Source organism: Topomyia yanbarensis, chromosome 1 (genome assembly GCF_030247195.1).
Source record: "Topomyia yanbarensis strain Yona2022 chromosome 1, ASM3024719v1, whole genome shotgun sequence".
Taxonomy (NCBI): Eukaryota; Metazoa; Arthropoda; class Insecta; order Diptera; family Culicidae; genus Topomyia; species Topomyia yanbarensis.
Genome location: NC_080670.1, coordinates 42,145,739 through 42,170,167, shown reverse-complemented (window position 1 = coordinate 42,170,167; position 24,429 = coordinate 42,145,739). Strand labels below are relative to the sequence as shown.

Here is a 24,429-nt window from a genome sequence, read left to right as displayed (position 1 = left end):
GCGTTGAGTTTCAAATCAACCATAGAAAAAACGGAAGCCAACAGAGGATGAAGGTCCCCATGATGATCCCGAGCGTTCGTGCAGCCTTATGTTCTCGTTTCATTTTGATCAGATGTCGATCTTTGGTGGGCGTCTGCTCGGCGTCCACTTCGTGCATGGTCAGCGTTTTGGACGAACCAGATCCACTGAGAGCTTCTCCGTTCGTGCCGCCACCACTGCCGCTGCCGCCGCCACCACCACCCGTGTTGTGCTGGTGCATTAACATGGCAGTACCTTGGCGCAGTGCCAACTGCTTCTCCTGCCGGTTGGCCTCGCGGAATATCTGGAAGTAGGTGAACACCATGATGGTGCAGGGGATGAAGAACGAGATGGAACTGGAGATGACAGCGTACGGTTTGTTCACGATGAACAAACAGCTGTCCGGATTGTTAAGCACGTCCTCCTTGTGCTTGTCCGTGGTGTACCAACCTGTGGAAAAGAACAAAAACGTATCGATTAGCGAAGAGTTGAATGAAAACATTATTTGACCAATCGATTTACTGGATATTCTGTAAAGTGTAAAAATACTTATTTACACTCAATTTTTATAGAGATAGCCTATCACGTAGATTCCAAACTGTGCACAAAAATAATTTCCATTTCATGATGTAGAATATTTTAAATTTTAAAGAATTATAAGCTAGAACAAACTTTCCCGAAAAACCTGTGTAAACATTTAAGTTAAAATACGTTGAAAATCACCATCGCATACAGGTTTGCATGCGTGAATCACCATTGTATTCAAGTTTGCACACAAGTCCCGTATAGCGATTGCTGGCCGATCGAAGCGTCGACCGGTGACAAGTTACTACTCGCTGTTGTCATTTCAAAGCGACAGTTTTATTTCTTACACAAGTTGAAAACTTTACTTTTATGTCAGTTCTCAGTGGTTAAACACTTTTCAAATGTTTGAGTAGAATTTAGATTATTTTATCGTTGTTGCGATCAATTTCATTTGTTTTTTTTGCACCCCATTCTAGGTCCGCTCCAGTTGCAGCTGTTTCGCCCCGTCCGACACCGAGTCAACCGATAGTCCAGTCTACACCGCACTCGTCTGTCGCTGTGTCAATGGCAGGGACTTGGATTAAAGGCTAAAATGTCAGCTACGGCTGGTGGTGTTGCTGCAATCGGCTTGCCATCGGCCACGCCGTTGGACATTCGCCAAACGGGAATATTCAACGATTCCGCTTCGAAGGAAGCAGCGCCAGTAGCCAGATTGCTTTGGTTCAGCAATACGCTCCGGAATCGGACGAGGCCAACACTCCGGCAGGACGAAGGTTTCAACGAGGGGATCAGGCATAAGTAGCAGAGTCCTTGCACTTACTGCTTGTCGAGTGAACAATTTCGGCGAAGTCACTGCCGTTCTCGCCAAGTTGGATCACCGTAATAAGTGCGACGTCAGCGATATAGTGCCAGGAATAGTCGAGAAGAGTGCCAGGACTGACTTCCCGAGAGCTACAAGATTAAATAGCAGGGCGTTTTTAAAGTGACCATAGTAAACAAAGCTCTCTGAACTGTCAGAAAAATGAGGTTATACATTTTCATACAATGTTCTACGTTTTGACAGGTATATGAATTAGGTTTTACATCAACCGACATAGCCCCACAAAATGAGCCGGATGAACATCGTTTGACAATACTCGGTGGTTTGTTTACATGGGAGTTACGTGAGTTCTAATGTAATTGATGAGCACCCGCACTTACGAAACTGACGAAGTAAACAAACCACCGAGTATTCCCAGTCAAAAAGGGCAAGTTACTGGCTAACGGGAGGCTATTTGCCCACTCGGATGCACCAATTGCCCTTCAATTCGCCAGCAAATTGCTGACAATTAGGGGGCTATTTCAAATGCAACATTTGGGCGATTTACCGCCGTCATTTTTTGCCGCTCTACCCGCCCTTAAATCGCCCCCAAATCACCCAGGGAACGCGCCATTTAATCGCCCGTAATTACCTAATATGAAAATTACAAATATTACTTATTTTTGGATTCATTATCTACTCACATAAACTAATCACTACACTAGGTAATCACCACCAAACTATAGGAAGAATCAATAGTGAAATTGGCATTGCACACCAAAACTCACCACAATCTGACTTTTATTAAGAGTTTAGGTCAGACAGTGGCGTAGCCAGAAATTTGGTTTGGAGGGGGTTTTGATGAAAATCGCAAATTTTTTGAAAAAATCTTAAAATTTAATATGAGTTTGATAAATTATTGAAAACTCAAAAACATAAGTAGTCTAACAGACGTCATTCCAGTCCACAAACAAGAAGGATCAACATGGAACAGTTTTCAAACCTCTATAGATTATTTTCTTGTATAATATGTCAACGAAGTCAAAAATTGCGATCTTTTAAAGTGGGATAAATGATCTAAAAAATTTTCAACGTTCAAGATCACCTAATATAATAATCCTAGACTTTGAAGGTTTGGCAACTTCGGGAAGTTATCAACATAAAACAGCGCCTGCTTTGATATAGAAATTTTAGTGATTAATTCTCATAGAGGTAATTGTGGTGAATTAATTTTTCACAAATATTAAGAGAGATGGTGCCTTCAGCAAAGTTTTTGATAATGTCATTTCAAACAATTTTGTTGAAAATATGAAGGCTACATGAATTCAACATATAGGGATTTAAATGGACTGTGCATGCTATATTTCTCCTTAGTGAAGAAAAATTTAGGTGAAAACTATTTTTTTCTGCGCTACGGATAAAATTGTTTGAAACAATCATTGCGAGTTGAGAACACAAAACCTATAACTAAATTATGGATGGATGGAACTGAAACTTGCGTTTCGACTTCATCTCATCAGAATCCGACACTAACTTGGTGGGCGGACTAAGCTAGCGCCGAATTGATGCTAGCTCCTGAAAATGGAATCACTCTTTGTGTTTTTGAGTCCTTTTAATATCTGGGAATTATTTGTTTTAAATCCAGTTCCCTTATTTTTTTTAAGTTCAAAGGCACCTTGAACGCAATGTGAATTTATTATTTAATTACCGCAGAAGAGATTTATCAAATACAGTAATTTCAGAATAGCTTGTTGTAAAGGTTTTCTACTACTATAATTCGATACTCTGAATATGTGTGATATTAATGTCTTTGACAAAGTTGTTTGAAATAGCACTTTCGAACACTTTGCTGGAGACATTAAGTCTAGACCCAAATTTGCTTGAAGAGTAATTCTAGGAGGATTAACCGTCAAAATTATTCTATCAGCAGATGAACAGTTTTTCGTTTTGAAATTCTTCAATGTTACTTAACATCGAAATTTGGCAGTTTCGAATGAATGTGATCGTGACCGTTAAAAATTTATAGAGCAATAATTTTACTTTTCTTCATTAGTCAACCTCACAACTTGCAGTACGTAGCACACAAAATTTTAGTACGCCATTCATTGCATCCTGCTAAGAGGCTATTCATATAGTTGATAATACAATAAAAATCCAATGTTCATAAAACCGATCCTGACCTGCTAGAAACAAAATTACATCAGCTTTCAACTAGTTTCTGAAATGTTATTCTTGTTGTTAACCATATTGAATTGTTGTCTAAACTCTACACAATCTAAAAAAAATACATTTTCAGCAAATGTTGAAATGTATGCAAGTTTTCGGTAAATAAGCTTATGTTTTATATGCAATCAACCTATTCAAATTTAGATTCCCATTCGAAAAACTGTCTCAAATCTATATTTTGAAGCATCTTTCCAAAAATGAGCTCATAATAATTCAGACAGTTATTTTATTTTACATTGAAGTAATTTGACAACTATGGGATTTTGGCTAAGAAATAAGTTACAAGATCCCCTTTCCACAATTTTCCAAAAGTTTAAAAGTGACGCTTTAAACACAGTTCTCAATGTAGTGATCAGAGAATATTTTTCCAAAAATATTTTGTGGAATATTAAATTAAATTCGTCAGTATAAATTTTTTTTTCAATCCAATTAATTTTGGTTTGGGGGGGGGGGTTTAACCCCCAAAGCCCCCCCCCTGGCTACACCACTGAGGTCAGATATCTTGTTCCACTATATTTACACACGATTCCACAATTTCCTACATTCGTTGGCTAAATGAAGTGCACTAGACAAACAAAACACAAGCGAGAACACGCCAATCGTTTAAAAAAAACTATTTTAAGCTTAAGCTAAACATGAACCGCCATGTTTGAAAAACGCAAAAACAACCAAGTCCTTTTCAGCCGCCAGAAAATTTGTCTGGGCTGGATGTTATTAGCTCGAATCAAAACTTGTCGAAAGTAAACAAAGTTCATTTCATATCGTCAACCTAGCGCCCAGGTGGTGAAATCGTTAGAAATCAACGGGGTGCTGGAGCGTTGCCAGAAAATTTTTATTTCCAGATTAAATTTTACTAAACTTCCCAGTTAAGCTCAGCCAGAATGCTGGCTGGTTCTAATTCGTATTCTGGCTCCGGTGACACAACCGATTCTAGTTAGAATATTTATGGAGTACCATTTCGATGCGGCTTAGCCGCATAAACGAGGCCTAGGAATCCGCCGGGCGAGGTGACCACCAACCCGCCGTCGGAAGCAAGCGAACCTGTGATCCACTCGTTTGCCCGGCTTACTCAAACATAGGGGCTATCCCTAGACAGCACGCGCAAAAGCGATGTGGCGTAGCCACATTTGGTGGTGGACACAAAATAAAATTGGCAACGTTAGCAAAATGTAAACACAAATGAACACCCCGGATGAACCTATCGTCAATTGACATTTCGACGAGTTTTGATTCGAGCCAATAATATGGGCCCTTTGTCTAAGTGTTGTAATTGCCTTTAAATCGCATTCGCAAATTGCATTTGGTACTAGGGGCAATTTAGAGTTACTATATTAAGAGTTAGGCGGACACAAAAGCCGGAAAACTGGCAGCTCTTATTTCAGGAAAAAAAAACACTGGCATCCCATGTAAATGTTCAAGCTCTAGCTTAATAATTTCATTGTCGTCGTAAGTAAGAACTTTACATGCACGAATAGAGAAACCATTTCGAAGGTCTGTTGATATGATTTCATACTTGTGCGAATATCTCTTCTTGTTACAGAAAAAAATTGGTTCTTTTCGTTTCTCTACACTCGATAACACAAGATAAGAGTAAAATAGTTATGACCATAATCACAATACCTTTTCCATATACATCCGAAGAGAACATGTTATGTGACGGCATGCTCGATTGGCTCCGGTATTTGACATGTTCAATTGGCTCCGCTCAGTGTCTCCGCCTAACTATGAATATAGTAACTATAGGGCAATTAGCACAGGCGAGTTGAGTTAAACGTCAAACTGTTTTAATCGCCTGACCATGTTCGTCCGCATTTTTTGACCGGGTTGTCAAACATGAACTTCATTCATCATTAGTTCATTCGTGTCGTCATCTTGTAGAACTCAATGAATCATTTCAGCACCAGTGATTCCAGGTCTATTTAAACAATAGCCTGCAGTACAAATATAAAAGTCTGCAGATTGTCACAAAAATCTTCAATAAATTTAACATAGAAATGTAGTATGTTGATATTTTAAATGATCAAAAACGTTGAAGGCTGGTGTAAATTAGATGGCATGGGCTTTGTTCTGCTAAATATTTGTAATCTGCAAAAGATCTGCAGCGAAAATGCAAAATCTGCAGATTTACTAATATATATGCAGATCTGGCATCCTTTTAGTATTCCCCACAGGAAATCCATCCAAATGGTGTAAAAATACGGGGAAACATGGCAAGATAGTTATTCAGAATATGGGGTTAAAAAAGCAGCTCGCACTATTTTTGATTTTTTTCAATAGTTAGAGGTACCAAATCATCGCGGCAATATGCAGTAACGAATCGGGGATAAAAAAGGAAGCATCCTAGCATATAAACATTTTTGACGAGAAAGGTCTATTCTCAATGTTAGTCACAATACATTTAAAAAATGGAAGAGGGTTTATCCTCTTGGCAGGTAGATGATCCAATTTGTCGAATCACAGGTCTTGCAGACCATTATTTTCATGCAGAGGTTCTAACTCAATATTCGATTGCGTTTTGTAAAGGGTGGTCATATTGTTTTGTACGACACTGTAGTTACTGTTGTATATTGGTTGTTAACAAATGAAGGTTTTCGTAAACCCTCAGTAAAATCGCACAATACATCAGCACCAAACTCTGATAATCATTTTATGATTCCTATTTAACCAGAATAAAAATCAGCTGCATTATTCAACAGGGCGGAGCCAATTATTGTCAAAACCCACCAATTAAACACCCGCACTAAGGGAAAAGCATTCAGCCCGGTCAAATGAGAGGCCAAACAACGCACTGACCCCGGTGAAGAGGATTTACAATTTAATCACCATTTGGGGGAAAACACACAACACTTAACCGCTCCGGAGGGGAGCGTTAGCTCTCTCCTCCTTTCCTCCTCGAATCTATTGCTGTCTGACGAAGCAGTTCACGGGACGGAACAGCAGCTGTGAGTTTTACAACTCTGTCCGTTGTCGACGCTGGCGTATTTCGGTGTTTACGATCATCTCAACGCAAATAAATCCTGGGGTTCGGCTCTGCGGCTTCTCCGGCAGTCACAGTCCATACCCCGTGTAGATATTTTCATTGACCTTTACGCTTTCAGGCGAAAGGTTGTGTCCCCTTTGGATTGGTCCCCCATATACAGAGAAGTCTCTTTAGTATAGCGGACGCCGAAGCTAGGCGCTTTTATGTTAATGTTCGCCCTGTCCTTGTGATTGTGTGGCAAATCAAAGGTTTCGTTCAGAGGGCACGTAACGATTTACCTGTGCTACACGAGGAAATACCCTAAAGAGGGTGATGGAATCCAGGCGGACGTGGTAGGGTTGGTCCCTTTGTAGGTTGAATAATGGGAGAAAATATCACACGGCACATGGTGACATTGCATGACTGGAGGTAGTTTAGATTGGCTTTGCAGTTTGAGCTTTTTTGGGGTGCCGTTTGCTAATTAAATAAAATAGTCTCAGGGTAAGACATTCTGGACGGAATCAAGTTGCACAAGTTCTGTGCCATTTTGGCAGCTATTGGAATTGTCGCTATGTAATGCACGTTTACCGCTGTGGTGAAAGTCGAATTTAGTCTGCCCGGATTACAAGAGAGGGGATGTCGAAAATAGCCGAAGAATTGCTGCACTCTGCGAATCCTATCCATGCTACTTGTGGCTAAAAATTATACGATATTCGTATGAAATTCGCTGTATTTTTTGCCTGAGTGTAACATTAATCCATTGTATGCCAACTAAACAGCAACATATCTTTTTAATATTAATACAATTAGTCAGTCGATAAGTTCCAAATGCTCTATAGAATTAAACTGTAATAGTTACTACTCATTCATTTAGGCAAAACTCATAGCGAAAATCATAAGATTTACCTTATAACACAGACTAACAGACATAACACTATAAGGAAATTCCCTCATAAAACATCGATCCGACAATTTTCCCAAAACACTAGCTCCACCTTTTATTCACGGTCCCAAACACTTATTTACTGGTGGGTTACCCCTCAGGTTTGGGAACAATTTTTCGCTAGTGGTCTATCCCCCATATGCTTGTTCCTATGTCAGTGGCGCCATAATTTCAAATGTGGCCACAGTCCCAACTACACATATATTTGAAATGACCGTTAAAGCGGACGAAGTTTTGTTTTTGAGTGTTATGTCTGTTAGTCTGTGCTTATAATGCATAGAAAAGTAACAAAACTATGTTTTCTTAAGAATAATATGAAAAATATACGACTTTAATGATTATCTTAACATTTTATAAGATATTGTGTATGCCAGTCGTTTGAATTTCATACGTGCATCTTATTATTCTCATAAACATAAGGGAAATGTATGCCTTATGGAACATGAAATCATAGCCAACCGATTTGACAAATTAAATGCCGTTTCATAGGATAATCCTGTAATTTACATGCGAGCTACTTGTGGCTAAAAAATATACGATATTCTTATGAAATTCGTTATATTTTTGCCTGAGTGTTCAGTTGTTAAATCGAATGCAAACTGCAACTTTCAATTTGCACATTCGGAAATTATCCATCGTCACCAGGAAACCAATGATCATATTTAAATTAAAAAATTTGATTGATACTATTTTGATACTTACCGGCGAATATTGGTACGAATGACAACAGTGCTGGTGATATCCAGGTATTGAGTAACATTATGGCTACGACTCGTTTTGTCATGCTTATCGGATACTTAAGTGGTTTCACTATTGCATAATACCTGTGCAAGTATAAAGAGAACGAATATGAATATAAATATGTAAATGAAATGGCATCCTGCAATTGGCGTCATTAATGGAAAAGTAAAATATAAAAAAAATTGAAACGAATATTATTTCATGTACATACATGCGGAAAAAGACAAAGGACGATATATTTATTTTCCTTTTTCGCACGCCAGATTTGCGAAAAAAAAATTGGCAGATTTGCCGAATTCATTAAACTAAATTATAAAACAAACTCTAATCTAACAAAGATCAACCCAGTTTCATAATCGGATTTCACCCATTCGTTAGCGGTTTAGCTGAAAAAAAAAATAAACGAATGTTTGTTTTTGATCTGACAGCTGATATCTTTCCCAAATATTCGTTTGAATTTATTTTCACGGAACTAGAGTAATCCTCGCCCACAATACATAGAATATAGATTATTAAATCCACCCCCTACCTATCAACTGAAATACAGCACAGGTGCAGTATACTGGCGGTCGAGAAGTACACGTCCAGGCTGTTCCACACGTCACACATGAAAGATCCGAACTTCCAACTGGACCGTCATTTTGCATCATTGCGGCAACCATCGGTGTCCAGGTCCGGCATTCATATTTTATTGCATTCATCCGCCGGCACAGGGATGGCGGTCAGCGTGAGCCACACAGTTTGGCATCCGTCGATGGTCACGATAGTGATGGATAGTCCGTTGAGATAATGGCGGGGGCATCGGAGCGGAGGGGATTTATCATGGAAACAAACAAAAGGGATATTCAGATGCAATTTAAATACAGGTATAAATACAGAGAAAGAAAATGACGAGTGCGGGTCTGAGTGCACGATGGAAACGCGATTGTTGCTTATCAAAGGAATATTTAAATTAATATTTTTCACAGATAACAGACGATTATGCTCGTGCTAGAAATAAGTGTAAACAGCTGCTAATTCAATTGAGACGACTCCACATCCTCGCCTCATGGTAAAACCTACTACGGAACCGGTTCAGAATTCACTATGAATTCTTTATGAACTCCAGCTCCAATGCAACTACCGTTTCCGACTCAAACGGTTTCGGAATCGGTTGTTGCATTTGAGTCGGAATCCGCACAGAATCCATTTATGATTCCGAAGCAATTTCCAATTAGTTTAACCGGGCCAGGTTCTAACCCCGACTGTGTGAACTGAAAGCAGTTACCGGATGTTTGAATAAATTTCATTGTAACCTAAGCGTCTGTTATCTACGTTTTTCCATTCGCAGTGAAGTTTAATTTCAGTGGCGAAGAATTGTACTCACCTTCCTGTAATTTGTACACTGAAATTAAATGTCATGGCCATCATCGCCACCATGATGTCAGCCATGGCGAGCGATACCACAAAGTAATTTGTTATAACTCTGCAAAGAAAGCGAATGAAAGCGAAGTTGGGATCAATGCTTTAAAATATTTCACGGCGAGAAAATCTAAAATTTGCATAATTTGTTCATAAAAATTATAACAAACTCTAATTGAATTAAATGTACTGATTGTAATATTACCAACTGGAAGAATGATCCTTGAAATAAACACTACAGTATGTCCCATAAAAATATGAAAACCCATGTATACCCGTTTCCTCCGGAATAAATTCAAGCATAAGCATGCATTTTTAAACGATTAATAAAATAGTTGGTATATGGTACTTATTTATGTGGACTATCAGCTCAAAATATTTTAACATAAGCTGAAAAGGGAGAAGAATGATCGCATGGTCGTTCTAGGCGAGGATTTGTGAAGAATTTTTTGCCAGCGTCGGCGGTAAAACATGATGATGAGTTATGTTCTACCATAGACCATGCGGTAGACTTGGGTGCAATGCCCAACTCCTACTCTGCAGAAGGCAAAGAATTCTTCACATTTCCTTTCGATCATGCCCATATGAGCCTGTCTAGTTCTAGTTTTCCGTTCTAAGTTTATAACTGATTCGCTCTAGAATACCTATCCGTCTGTCAATTTCATTGCTTTCGTTTCTCTTAGTCTCAAATTTGCCGAAAATAGCCAACAAAATCGATACAGTAGAACCTTGCGGCAATTAAAAAAACATAGTAACAAATATGATATAAAGCATAAGCATAAGAGATCGCCCGTAGTTGCTACTCCGTTATCGACCAGAACCAAATTAGGTTGCAAAATGTTCATTGGAACAACATGCTTGGGAATAACATGATGAGCCACATTGTACAATCTATTCTGATCCCTGCATGCTGATCAATACCGACGCCGGCCACGTCCGAATGCAGATCTTCTGGGAAAGGAAGGAATGTTAGTCCGATACATGTTGCTACTAAAGACCGAGGAATCCTCTGCATCTCCACATGTATCACGGGAATGGGAGAGTTGTTAGTAAGTGTGCCAGTAGCGTTATCATGTAATAATTGCTCTGGGCAGCCGGCTGCCAAGAATGTGGGAAATTTATCATTTGTTATATTAATACGATTAGCAAAATAAGCAACTTGAAGTCCGGAAAGCCGGCTATAAGGAGCACTGCTTATATTTCTTAATAATATTCAATCACGCGACGATTTTTTTCGTGGTTTCTTTCGTGTCGGTGCTGATTTTACCCGGTGATCGTTTGAATAAAATGAGGAATCTTATACAGAAGGTTCATCACACTCTTCCATAGGTGTCGCGAAGTTGGTGTTCTAGGATTCGCTCCATGCAAGCGATGCGACCTGTACATAGTTCATTAGGTAGTAGTTTAGTAAGTTTTCGAGAACACGATCGCTCGAAAAAGAAGATCTTGTTTAGTTTTTGGTTCTTTTTAAACACTGGGTAGCCGGCTACCGAGAGTATCCTATGTTTTCTAAACAAAAGCAATTTCAACTCCACACAGCCGATCGTGGGAGTGTTGCCTAGAAAAGCTAATCTTATCTGCATAATAGGCCGGATCACTATTTATTTAGACTAATTTCGCTATATCTTCTCCACAATATATTTTTTGGGTTGCAAACTACCGAGTGATAACACGTTATACACACAAAGAGTTATGATAGCTCGAGATGTTATAAGTCAACGAAAGTATTTCCTATTTCTAATATCGGATTGTTTGCGAAATACACGTATACGAACGATTATATCGAACATTAAAGGGAAATACAGAGGCTCCGTTAACCTGATGCACGGGCTTGCCACCAATAACGGAACTTGAAATTAGATTCATTAAAACAGACGCGGCGAATTCTCAGTACGTATTGACCCGCGATCATCGATACTAGTCAAATTAAAGTCTTATTGGAGCTGATATCCCAACAACTATTCATTTGGACGGTATTGTTTTCTCCGCTAGATCTGTTCGCACCCTCTCATTCTGCTACTATTGGCAGAAGGCTGATAGCACCCAGTCGTCGCCGGTCTAAGGACCAAATGCCATTAATAAACTTAGACTCGCGTGGAGGCATGAGATAGAATTGAAAGCTGAATGAACAGCAAAACACTTATTCTTCGTGCTGACATAACTGAAGGTAATTGCTTACCGGTCCCCGATTCCTCTCGCGAATTGTCAATTCTCAAACCTTATACATGATTGAAGTCATCATTCTACTCAAATAAGGCCATGTGTTTTCCCTAAGCACATTGAATGCTCTTTGGATCAGTTCCCCCGTTGGTAAAACAAATCCTAAAGAAACATAGAATGTTCCCGAATATTAAAGAATCAAAACCTCTCCTCATACGAAATAAAATAAGAAAGTAAAAAAAAACAGTTGAATATCCAAGGCGGCACATTTCCAAAGATAGCACCGCCTATGAAACACCCAATAAAACATAGGTGACAAGGGACGCGGACGAAATTAGCTGAGCTGGAGTGGCTGGTTTGCCACCTATTTTTCGGGCGAAGCATTTTGGGGCGACACCTGGTAGTTGCTAGTCGCTGGTGAAACGCCAATTATTTGAATATGCTAATTTTTCTTATTGCCGTATCTTTTTTCACTTTTCGGATTGAATTTTTTTCTCTGAAAAAACATTTTTCACCATTCCTAGAATATACACTGTGTTTCTAGATGTTTTCTGCGCACTTCTATTGTTCCTGCATCGGGAATCGACGGCCCGTAATGCGAGGAAAAGATATTTTTTCATTTGCCGGAATTCGACCTTCACAAACTGTCACCACTCGCGTCACTCAAAAATAAGCCGAAAATCCATAGTAACAAATATGATATAAATATGATAAACTTAAACTTTAACTTTCTTCTGAAAATGGGGTTACATCACAGTAATTCCACCTATTACAGATATTTCGCCGCAATAAGCAGGCATCGTGAGAAAATGACTCGATCGGCACGGCTGTTAAAAAATAATTGTCTAAGAGGGTAAAATGAACAGGTTGTAGTGGAGGCAATATGAACTAGCTTAACACTCAAAGTACCAAGCCTCAAAATTAGTCGGAACGCTTCAAACTTCTAATTGCTATATCTTCACTGCTCTCCTATAGGAGGGCTAAGGCTCCTATAGGAGGCACTCAGGCAAAAAATACAGCGAATTTCATAGGAATATCGTATACTTTTTAGCCACAAGTAGCACGTATGTAAATCATAAGATTATGTTTTGAAACGGTATTTATTTGGTCAAATTGGTTTGCTATGATTTCATGTTCCATAAGGCATCTTTCAATTATCAAAAGACAATACTATACATTTCTCTTATGTTTATGAGAATCATAAGATGCTCGTATGAAATTCGAACGACTGGCATATGCAATAACTTATAAAATGTTAAGGTAATGATACAAGTCGTATGTTTTTCATATTAATCTTATGAAAACATAGTTTTGTTACTTTTATATTCATCATAAGATAAATCTTATGAATTTCGCTATCAGTTTTGCCTTAGTGATACAGATCCTAGAAATTTTGACAGCCACGGATAACCCCAAGTTTGTAGATGTGCTTAGATGCCACTAGATTAAAAATCGGTTAATATTACGACAAGAAAATTTATGTTTTACGTGACAAGATTTTTTTACCCACAAAATATCAATTGTGTATGCAATGTTCATACCCCGCTGGACATCAGCATTGATCGAAAAAAGTAAATCAAAATTGCACAATGCATACATACAGGACATCATGTTCATTTTACCACCACAACACGTTCATTCTACCCACACGCTATAGTCTAATCCACGATGACGTCATCAGTTTTAACTTTGACAGTAGCTGCGGGTGGAACTGTGTTCGATGTTTTTCTTCTTCTTGTGTTGTGTTTATTTTTGTTTGAAAATTGACAATCACTGCTTTTGTTTACCAAACTGTATTTGGATAGTTGTGATTTTTATTTAAAAAGACTTATGACTGTGTAGTAGGTAACTGTAAGTCGACTAAAAAGATGTTGGAAGTTCGTTTGTGTTAATTCCTGCTGTAGGTAAAGCAGCGGAACTGTGATACACATCGATTGGGTACTCTCACATAAGCTGTTTAGATTCTGAGAGCAACGATGTCCCTGGAAACATGAAAATGTAGAATCTTCGTGTAGAAGATTGTAGCGATAGAAAAAAGCGGATTTCATGATAATGCAATACATGCCAGCTCTAAGAGCAGTACACATTATTATTCTGCTAGGGGCTTTTTCGAAGATCTGAAAAAAATCATCGAACTAGAAAAAAGGTACATCGTGATGCATGAAAATCGCAACTCTCCACCAAATTATCAAAAAATTAGTTCAGGCAGATTCCCAATGCGGTCAACTGCATCTGGGCGCTTTTCTTTTTCATGTAAATAGTTGTACCTGTATGAAAATTTCTAGTATATCCTTACAGTGGAAATATGAAAAGTAACTGATTTAGTGCCGATTTCTTCCCCCACACTGAACTTTTAAAAATAATGCGTGGGTAAAGAAATCGGACCTTAGTTTGTTTAGTCACTATTTTTGAGTAATTATTCTCTGGCAAGAATCTGAGTATGTTTAACAAGATTTGTTTTCATTTCAGATGAAACACCAAATGTAGAGAATTCAAAAAACGGATCATTCCGAGTCCATTCCGATGAAAATCGCGAGTGTCGATTATTAAAACAACGATATCGTTTGAAATTGGCACGGTTGCAACAACGTGCTGACTTTCTAGAAACGATACTACGATAATTAAAACGACGGTTTATTAGCTGAAAAATGACTGGTATTAGAAAATATTCAACGTATTTACAATTTTGTGGAAAGTAGCCAAACTTTACTGTGTAATGACAAAGAATGAAGTCTTCGTAATGATAATGCAAAATCTTCTAAGTAACGTTTCATTTGATTATTATTATTACTCCGTGTGTGCTACAACAATTTCGAACTTATGCAAACTACAAAATTTCTAATCGGCCCGGCAGCAAATGGAATGCTTGTGTTTATCTGTTGCTTATACGGGACGATGCTCTGATCAGTTCATCATCAAAAAAGTCCGAATTTCTCGATATTCTTGAATGCAGCTGATATAGTTCTTGCTGACAAAGGATTTGATATCCCCAATATAATCACATCTAAAGAAACTACTTCCTTAGTAAAGGGACTAAATTAAATCCGTTAAATATTGGTAGAGTTAAATGAATCACGTCGCTTAGAGTTCACGTGAATAATTGGTGTTCTGAAATTCAAATTTACTTCTCTTAAAGGAACAATTCAAATCGACTCTTGGAAATGGAATTAATGCCGTTGATTTGATTGTATGTTTAGCTTGTATTTTAGGTATTTTTTATTCCTTGAACATTGCCGTCGCAATAAAGCGTCGAAGACTTCTAATGGGATTTTTGGTTGATGTGCACCGGTGTAGTGGAGTGCACTGGTTTTGCACTTTCTAGCAGAAGTGTCAATGGAACATACTCAGTTTTCTACACTTCTGCTAGAAAGTGCAAAACCAGTGCACTTCATTACACCAGTGTCAATCAATCGAAAATCCCATAAGTGTAGCAAGTGCGTTTCGATAACAACCCAGTAAAGTTTAGCCGGAATCCTACCTGTTTCTAACTCGCACTCCGGCTCCAGTGTCCCTGGTGTCGGAATACTATTTAGAACCAGGTTCATTTTTCGGTATAAATTACTGGGAAATACTATGAAGCTCCAGATCAAACCATTCGGAGTTTGATTCGGAATCCTAAATCGATGCAGTATGGCATCCAGCTCAAATGCAACAATCAACTCCGAAACTGGGATAAATCCTCAAGAAAATACATGAAATGTTTATTGCCAGCTGGTAGGGCAATTCAGAGGTTCTCTTTTCACTATCCAGAAAACCTTGACTTACTGAACACAACTTTCCAGAGACACTATCTTCCAAAATGTTCAGTCTCGCATCAAGTCAAACCATTTTATCCCGTAAGGTTTAGATTGTTGCAATGTAGCTGAAAACCATACAGGACCCACTCAGGATTCTGATCACCGGGTGCCATTGAACTTTGAACCCATTGAACGATAAGTGACATTTATAACTTTTTTTTTTTCAAATCCGTCTGTCCGTCGACTGTGCATGCAAATTTGCCAAGGAGCAGATTATGGCATTCAAATGGGAGCAAGCAACACCATGGCAGTGTGAGTTCGGGACATTTTCTCGTTCATCCGCATTGAATAGATCGCTTGAACAAAGAATTTTCGAATGTTTTCTATAACTATAGAACTAGCAAGTGAAACTATTTTATTGGTTAAACTTACTTTTCCCACAACCACCTATTTTCCTCTACTATCATGTTTTCGACTGTATGTACAAACCAGTTTAATTTTTATTGTAGCTATCCAAACTACGTTTTTTATTATATTGCCAGTATACGACGAAAGTTCATTAAAAAGTCAACAACAAGTCAGTCGTCACGGATGTTGATAGCTCGCATAGTCGAACTACAACATAGTATGGATCAATGTTTCTAATAACTTTTGTTTTATTGATGTACCATGATGTATCAATCGATAAATAAACTTCTGGTTAGCTATTGTTAGATTTTACACATCAGAGGACAAAGATGTACCAAGAACCGTAATATTGATTTCACCCACAAATAACAAAATGCTCTAAATAAAAACTCTAACCAAAGCTACTCTTCGTTGACTTGATATTCAGTGCAAACTAGCAGATTGTCGCATTTAATAAGATTACAAAATTTTATTAAATTACGAAGAATTACTACAAATCGTATTAACCATATGTAAACAATCGAACAAAACGTTGGTTGCAGTGTAAAATGTACCCAACAATCAAAAACAACAGCTGTCATTCCACCCGCAGCAAACGTCAAAACGGCCGGGAAGTTGAAATCGTGGATTGGACTATTAGCGCATTTCCCCAAAATTCTACGCGGCCTTTCCTGATCGAAAGGAACAACCGCCCGAGCTTCGTGAAACACCGCGCTTAGCCAATCTGTCATAATGTTACAAATTTGCATAACGAAGGGCTGAATGAGTAAACAAGTTGTTCCAAAAAGCAGCCCTTCGTTATGCATCGTTTTGTGAAGGTTGAGTATACCAGATGCAGGTGGTGTCAAATTAATAAACAATTTTCGGCTCAGTGGGATGGAGTTTCAGAAGTAATGGCATTGACACGCACACAATTGGCCCGTGTGGGAGTGGGGTTTACATGTTTTTGATTTGCCAAGTTTTTGGGGTTGAGTTCAGCACTGCACGGTACGACGTATGTGTGTTGTTTGTGAATTGCGTTGGGATAAATTAATTCTAGAGAAAATTTAGAAAAGGACGTAAGTAACAATGAGAGATTCTCTTTGGGGTCTTTCTCTTCTGTTCATTACTCGGCTATTTCAACATTTACTACTCTACTCTTTGCATAATATTCTAGTAAAACCCGACGGCTATCGATATGTATTGGAAAATTAGTGCAAAGTGTTGTAATGACGTCGTAATAAATGAAAGAGAGAGTAAACAAAGAGAGGCTCTCAATGTTACTTACGTCCTATTGAAAATTTTCTCTAGAATTTATTTTTCTGCTTGTGTGGGTTGGGTAACACATGATTCGGTGGTTTGTGGGTGATGAGCCTATTGGCACTCATGTTTCTTTTTTCGAATATGCGGTTTTTATCACTGAGGTATCTGACAACTTGTTTCTTAGGTAGAATTTTCAGTTGGTGAGAAAGTTTGAGCTATGTTAGAGCAGTTTCAGCTTGTTTCAAAAAGTTGTTTTGATTCTTGGTAATCAACTCAAGGGTAATACCATCTGCCAGCACTGGTTAGTTTTTGTTGTCATCGCTGGTTTGCAAGCATTCTTATTTTATGTCAATCAGATTCCATAGGGTGTATTCAGCAGCGCAGTGTTTAATATAGGAGTTTAGCAGTGGAAGCGGAAACAATCACATTCCCATCAGAGGGTTTAGATTTATTTTTACGAACAGTTTTGTTTTGTACATTAAAACTGCTGTATGCTGCCGTTCTCTTTGCTGTTTCATTCGAAACACGTTTAGCAATGTGTTTTGAATACTAAAAGAGTATTCTGCACATACACTTAGGCTCGTTAGATTAGGAAAGATATTTTCGAGTCAGTTAACGATCTAAGGACACGCTCTGGTGTAGTTCAGTTTTAGATTAATAATTTTGACTGATCCATAACATAAAACTGAAAATTTCAAAACTAGAAATTACAGTTTCCGGCTTGAGCAGGTGTTTTTTTAGTTTAAAATTCATGCCTGGTCATGTCTTAAGCGTTACTGAACTCAAAATTATTCTCCCCAGTTTATCCAGTCTGAGTATCTGTGCTGATAAATTGTTTTTCACAAAGTTGCTGATTATAATCGACCAATGCCAAAAGAAGGTTGATTAATTGAAATAATGGATTAGTTTAAAAATAAAGGCAGAGAAGCATAAAAGTGAAAATGATTAGGATATTTTCCAAATTTCTGAAGTCATTCACGATCACAAAAGAACTAAACATACTGAGTTTTGTGAAATTGTTAAGCACCATTAAGCAAACAAATCAGAAACCATAAACCAGTACACGAGAAATGAATAGACGCGTGCCAATATAACAAGCGTACACAAATAGACATATTTCATATATGATCTAGATCATGAAGACGAAATCGGTCAGTGGTGTCATGGTTTTGTGAACTATTTCATGAGTACAAATTTAAGATCTTGATCTATGTACTACGACCAGGAAACAGTTCAAGAAGCCATATTAAATCCAAGAATTGAATTCCGAATGTTGTTCACGTGAAATGATTACCTCCGTGGTCTGAGGTGCTACAACTATGAATATTATCTGGGAAGTGAAAATTATTCGAGATATCCTTTAAATGCGTGATTTTCTTGACTTATATTGTATATCAAGATCAAGTCACGCAGCAAACATGAGTAATATTCTAAGTTTAGTGAAATTATTCTCGTGAAAATTTTAGAACCATACACAAATTGAATAATGTAATATGAACTATACCATGAAAGTAAAAACCAATTTCATGGCTTTGTGAAATATTTCACGTGTATCGTGACCACTATATTATGAACCAGGATCCAGCTCGCGAGGCAGGAATGTATTCATGAACAATATTCTGAACTGAAATAGTCCAAGCAGGGCCGTCGAGAGCCGCGTCGGGCGCCAAGGCTGGTATTACTGACAAACCCTTCTAAACCTACTTATTTAAATCTTGATTAGAGGAATTGTATACATTCAACTGTTCAAATCAAACGATGTTGGAACTGTTGCTGTTTCTGTTGATCGGTGTCTTATAGCGCTTTTCCTGAAATGAACGAATTCCAGAAACAAACAACTTATGACTGTGGAATATTAACACAGCAGTGGTCGATTTCTAAAGCTTTCCTACCCGTCCAACCTTTAGCGATGCTGTGCATTGATTCTGATAGTTAAAGTGTGACCACTGACGTACCGTAAACCGGGGTGACATTGATCACTTTTCGAAGTAATCATTACATATTTTTAGACGCAACACATTTTTTTCAAGTTTAATATTTTTAAACTGTGTACTGATGTATGGAGAACAAGATTGGATGGTTGTACCTAAAATTGTCCGCTTACAGCTATTTTTTCCAAAAATGATTTCAAATTGATGTCCGTTTTCGTATCCCGGGGTGACTTCGATAATCTGCATGTTCACCCACATTAAGTTATTGATGTCAATGTTTTTCATTCAAATGTTTGTTTAAACTAATTCTGCAAAGATACTCATTGTTAAATAGACGTTAATTGGTATTATACAAAGTATTTCAATGTACTGTAAAATTAGAGTACTCAAAATTCGCATAATTTGTGTCCAACTAGAATAACAGATTCTGTAAACCTTTAAAACTGTTAAAATTGTTTTATTTCAGCGCTTAAAAATAAAAAATAAAAGCCTCTTAATATATTTCACACACCTATTATATTGACCACACGAAAAAGCCTGCGGCAGTCTTGTTTTGCATCTTGACAAAGATTGCAATTGCACCCCACTAGTAACTTGAAAGATACCAAGGCTTGTGTGTGCGGTAGGTGTGATTGAGACTGCTGTAACTTTGTATGTGTAATTGAGAGAAAAACAAAATAGTCTATCACACACCTATTTTATTGGCCAGCAGTGTAGTTGCTACAAATAACCGTAAACACGACAACGAAAAAATACATTATTTCTATCTGTATCGAAGATAGTGCAATAGAAGTTCAACTACATGACTTGTTGAACACAATAAAGTTCGTCTACTTGGAGAAATTTCTTTTCTGAAAATAACTACCAATGTTGGAGATGAGTTAATACCTCTTGAGCCATGGAAAACCTCTAAGTCTATCTTCTGTATTAGTCTCTGGTTGACTCATATTGCCACATCTACAGATAGCGTGCCAGACAGGTGAATTTCGACAGCTTCTTATTCCGTGGTATTTGAATCAGCTAAAATGGCCATGGTTACGAGTTTTTCAATGTTCGGGCACATGATTGCGGTCTGTTAAAAGTGTACACAATGGTTAACAACGTTATCAGAGGGATACGGAGCTAACTCGTGTATTCGTACTTCGATTGTATCATCGCCTTTATATATAAAGAGGTACTGACTTCATGTTACCACAATAAACGATATATTTCGTTTTGCAAAAAAACATTTCTTCTTGATTAGTAGTCTGAAACATAATCAGTGCGATATGTCTAACAGGGTGAAATTATACGGTGTAAACCATCCTTAGCTTCATTTGTACATTTGTTAATTCTTTTACTACTCAGATAAACAGATGATTTCAAGGGGCATCTCGAAAAGTAAACAATAGTGCCACTTTCTACTTGTAATTGTCACTTATTTTTGTTCACATTTGTTCGGTTGAGTAATCTGTAGCTTTTGCTGTAAGCAAGATGTGAAGGTAGCAGACGCAGCTCGAAATTCTCGTTTCAAAATATAAAAAGATTTTATGTTCACATAAGTTGATCTCATATTGAATCCAAGAAAACCCGAGAAAGTTTGCTAATCGTGAATTTTATGCAGGTTTTTTGTGGAAAAACGATATGACGTATATACTGTAGAAGTTGATTTTAATACGCTGTGAGAATATGTAGTATTGCAAAACGCAGTAATGAAAAATCAGACGCAAATTAAACAACTGCATGTACAGCGGGCAACCGAATACGGGTGCTGGTAGCTGAATTGAACTGAATTGCTTTCTCCATTTCGCACACAACAATTGGGTCCTTATAGTATCTCAAGCATCTTTGACAAAACCTAAAATTACTATTCTATCTCACACAATGCATATTAGGGGAAAAGTTACTTTAAGGTGCGATAAAAATACAAAAATACAAAGATTATCCATTTAAATTAACTGCTAATTAAAATCAGCCTACCATCTCATTTCGCACTGAGTTGAAGCTAAAAATCGTTCCGCTATAGACATACGCAGAAACTAGCCCCACTGCAGACGAATTGTTTTTGTATTAATTTTTGTAAATGTCCTGCAAGATCAACTACTCGAGAAGTGAAACAATTGCCAGAAGTGCAGATAGTGACCAATCTGGCAGAAGCTAACACCCTGCAAATGTACCATCGCAATATTAACCAAACACTGTCATTTGCTTCGCGGAACAACATACAGGGTGTTTGGTTCATGGTTAAGAACCTCTCGGAAGGTGATAGACTGTCATATTTGGAGAAAAAAATTGTTCTACACATACCATCAAATCTCCAGCGATACAGAGTTATTGAACTTTTTGTGTAAAAAACTTATTTGTCTTAAAATACGTCTAACTTTAAAAGTATACTTTGTATTTTAAATCTTTTAGTTCCATTCGAAAGGTGAGAAAATTTCCTATTCAATGGTGTTCTCATATCTTTTAGTTAATTAGTTTTAATTACCTTTTAGCTGTAAAGTAGTTAAAAGTTAGTGTTTTTGAGGAGGTTTTTGCTAATTTTTTCGAAATAATGAAGTATGATTATAGTAATATCCACTATCCAAAAGTTGGGTTTTAGGACGATTCATAATTTGTTCTTGGACGGCATATTCCTATCTCTTCTCATTTCTTTGTAATTTCATTACTATACTTTTCCTGTAACCGACTTGCAAGTGCTTAAAAGGCTCTAATCTGAAAAATATGCTTTATATCGTTATTTACAAGATTTCATTGGAAAGCTGAGAAAATGTCCTATCAGTGTATGTACAAATATCTTTTAGTTAAGTGTACTAAATGATTTTTTTTCTAACGAAATAACTCAAAATTTGTGTTTTTTGGAGAGTTTTTTAATTATTCTAATTATTAATCAACAAAATTTATCATTACTATTGTTCATTTGATGCCCCTTAATGTTCTCTATAACTTTTTATTTGACACTTTGTATATATCTCTTTTCATTTTGCTGCTATTTAATAGTTAACACAGCATGACCTCGCCACAAATGTAGTGGGTTCGAAATCGTTATTTTTGCATATGAAATGATGTGATAAAAACGATTTTGCGTCGAAACCAAAAGAGATAATTGTATGGAGTCAAAGAAAGAACTGTAGAACTTGCTGAGATGCATTATTTCCATGTTAATAATGGTGATGTTTATTATTTACTATTTTAAGAAAATTAACGAAAATGCTAATAATAGCACTAACTTTAAACTAATTTACTTCTAAAAGAATACTAAATTCACTTAACTGAAAGGTATTAATACATTTTTCTCTGTAAAATTTTTCTGGCTTTCGAATAAAAAGGAAAAAAAGTGCAATAAGTGCCATAATTTTTCAATTAGAGCTGGTATTGGTGAAAATGAGGTAAAAATATCCAAGTTGAATAACCCAAACTCATGAAAATAAGAAAAGGTAAGTGTATCATGTCAAAAAACGAATTATGCAGCTCTTCAAGACTAACAATCTGGATTATTAAAATGATGAGGTTAACTATTAGGATTTTCAAGAAATGAACGAAAAATCGATTAAAATTGTTTAATTTTCACTGAATTGAAAAGGCTACTTAAGCTTATTAGCTGAAACATGTGAGGGCATCACTCAATGCGAAATTTTTTCACCTTCCCAATGGACCTAAAATATTTGAAATACAAAGTATAATTTTTGAGTTAAAGGAATTTTAAGACAAATAAGTTTTTTACACATAAAGTTCAATAACTCTGTAACGGTTGAGATTTGATGGAATGTGTAGAACAATTTTTTTCTCTAAATATGACAGTCTATCACCTCCCGAGAGGTTCTTAACCATGAACCAAACACCCTGTATATATAGACAACGACTCTAGAGAGGTGCGCGTACATGATTTCTCTCCGCGCACTCCTGCCATGTGATTACAAAATTTATGACAAGCTACGGAGAAGTGGATTTCATAGCTTCGAGGAACATTTTCCGAGGTGTTTCTAACTCATTTCCTATGGTGGGAATGTTTACAAACTAACCAATTCCTTCAAACATAACCATTTTATGCAGATCAATCGAAAATGGAACATTTAATCAGACAACTCTGATCACGCACCCAGGTCAGATTCCAATGTACAAATTCTACAAAAAACATTGCACCACGGAAAACCTTGTGTAAAAGCAGTGCCTACTACTGTAATTATAAGCAGCGAAACACATACGGCTACAAAACCAATATCTGCGTAATTGACAGGAACAACAATTCACTCAACAGCAATTGTGCCCAGTGTCTCCAAGCCAACAACCATCAGCAAAGAAGTGATTGCAGAAGAGGACAGATATGCTCGTTCGTGCACTTGCATTCCTGTTTGATGCTCTATTGCTTTCATCGAAAACACTTTGGGTTGGCTTTTTAATATTTTTAGTGTATTCCCTCGATTCAAGCAATAAAAACTCGCTTTTTTACCATGTACATAAAGTAGACAATTTTCATAAGCACGATAGTTTTGACAAACGTCAAAATTTGAATTTTTTCCGTTTTCATAGTTTAACCATTCAATAAGGTTAGTGAAAACAAAAAAATACAATTACTATTTTTATTGTTATTCTGTGAATACCAGAATTTGTAGCCCATCGTAAGTCCATCCAATTTTATTTTCAGATAAAAATGCGGGCCCCCAATTAGGACCCGGGCCCCAGGGCAATTGCCCTTGTTAACCCCCCCCCCCCTCTCATCGGGCCTGAGTCCAAGAGAAACTTTCAAGGCTGTTTGGATTTTGTGAGCTCATTTAAAATTACGATAATCATATCAGGATCAAGATGTAGTACATCATGAATCGGTTCTCGTTGGACTGCAAACAATGTTTCTAAATCTATGAATAAATGAATGTTGAATCGATAGAAAAACGGTTTGCTGATAACATAGCAGAAACCGTAGTTTATATTCACAAAAAAAAATAATTTTCTCCACAAATCTAAGCGCTAGTCAGGAAATAAAGAATGTTGCAGAATTGATGTCACTTTATATCCAAATTCGAAGAAAATGTTTTCTGTAAACTTTTGTCGAATCTCTTATTGAGATATCGTATCAATAGTACAAAACCCGTAAAAATGAATGGATTTCGGAAAACGCGAAAACTCCCATATATGAGTCAGTCTTTACCTGACAGAGCCGTCAATAGGGAGCTAGCTAAGCGACTCAAGCAAACACAGTGAGGTTATAAATAGAGATACCGCGTGTTCGTTTCAATCATTAGTTGCTCGCATGCTAAGCGAGCAACATCATGGCAAAAACGTCCGGACGATACAATGTGTGGTAGGCTATGGATTTTCGACAGTGATGGCATTGGCATGCACACAGTTAAACAGCGTATGAT

The 24,429-nt window shown here is 37.3% G+C and overlaps 1 protein-coding gene across 2 annotated transcripts in view; it reads right to left on the bottom strand.

The window, feature by feature from the left end:
* The window catches only part of LOC131677454 (octopamine receptor beta-2R-like), a 303,621-nt gene that overhangs the window by 11,672 nt on the left and 267,520 nt on the right, over positions 1-24,429 (bottom strand). For both annotated transcript variants that reach the window (XM_058957289.1, XM_058957290.1), the window contains exons 4-7: positions 9,578-9,676; positions 8,741-8,839; positions 8,173-8,294; positions 21-468 (exon numbers count right to left, since the gene is read on the bottom strand). In XM_058957289.1, the coding sequence (XP_058813272.1) occupies positions 21-468; positions 8,173-8,294; positions 8,741-8,839; positions 9,578-9,676 (768 nt within the window). The remainder of the gene's footprint in view (positions 1-20; positions 469-8,172; positions 8,295-8,740; positions 8,840-9,577; positions 9,677-24,429) is intronic.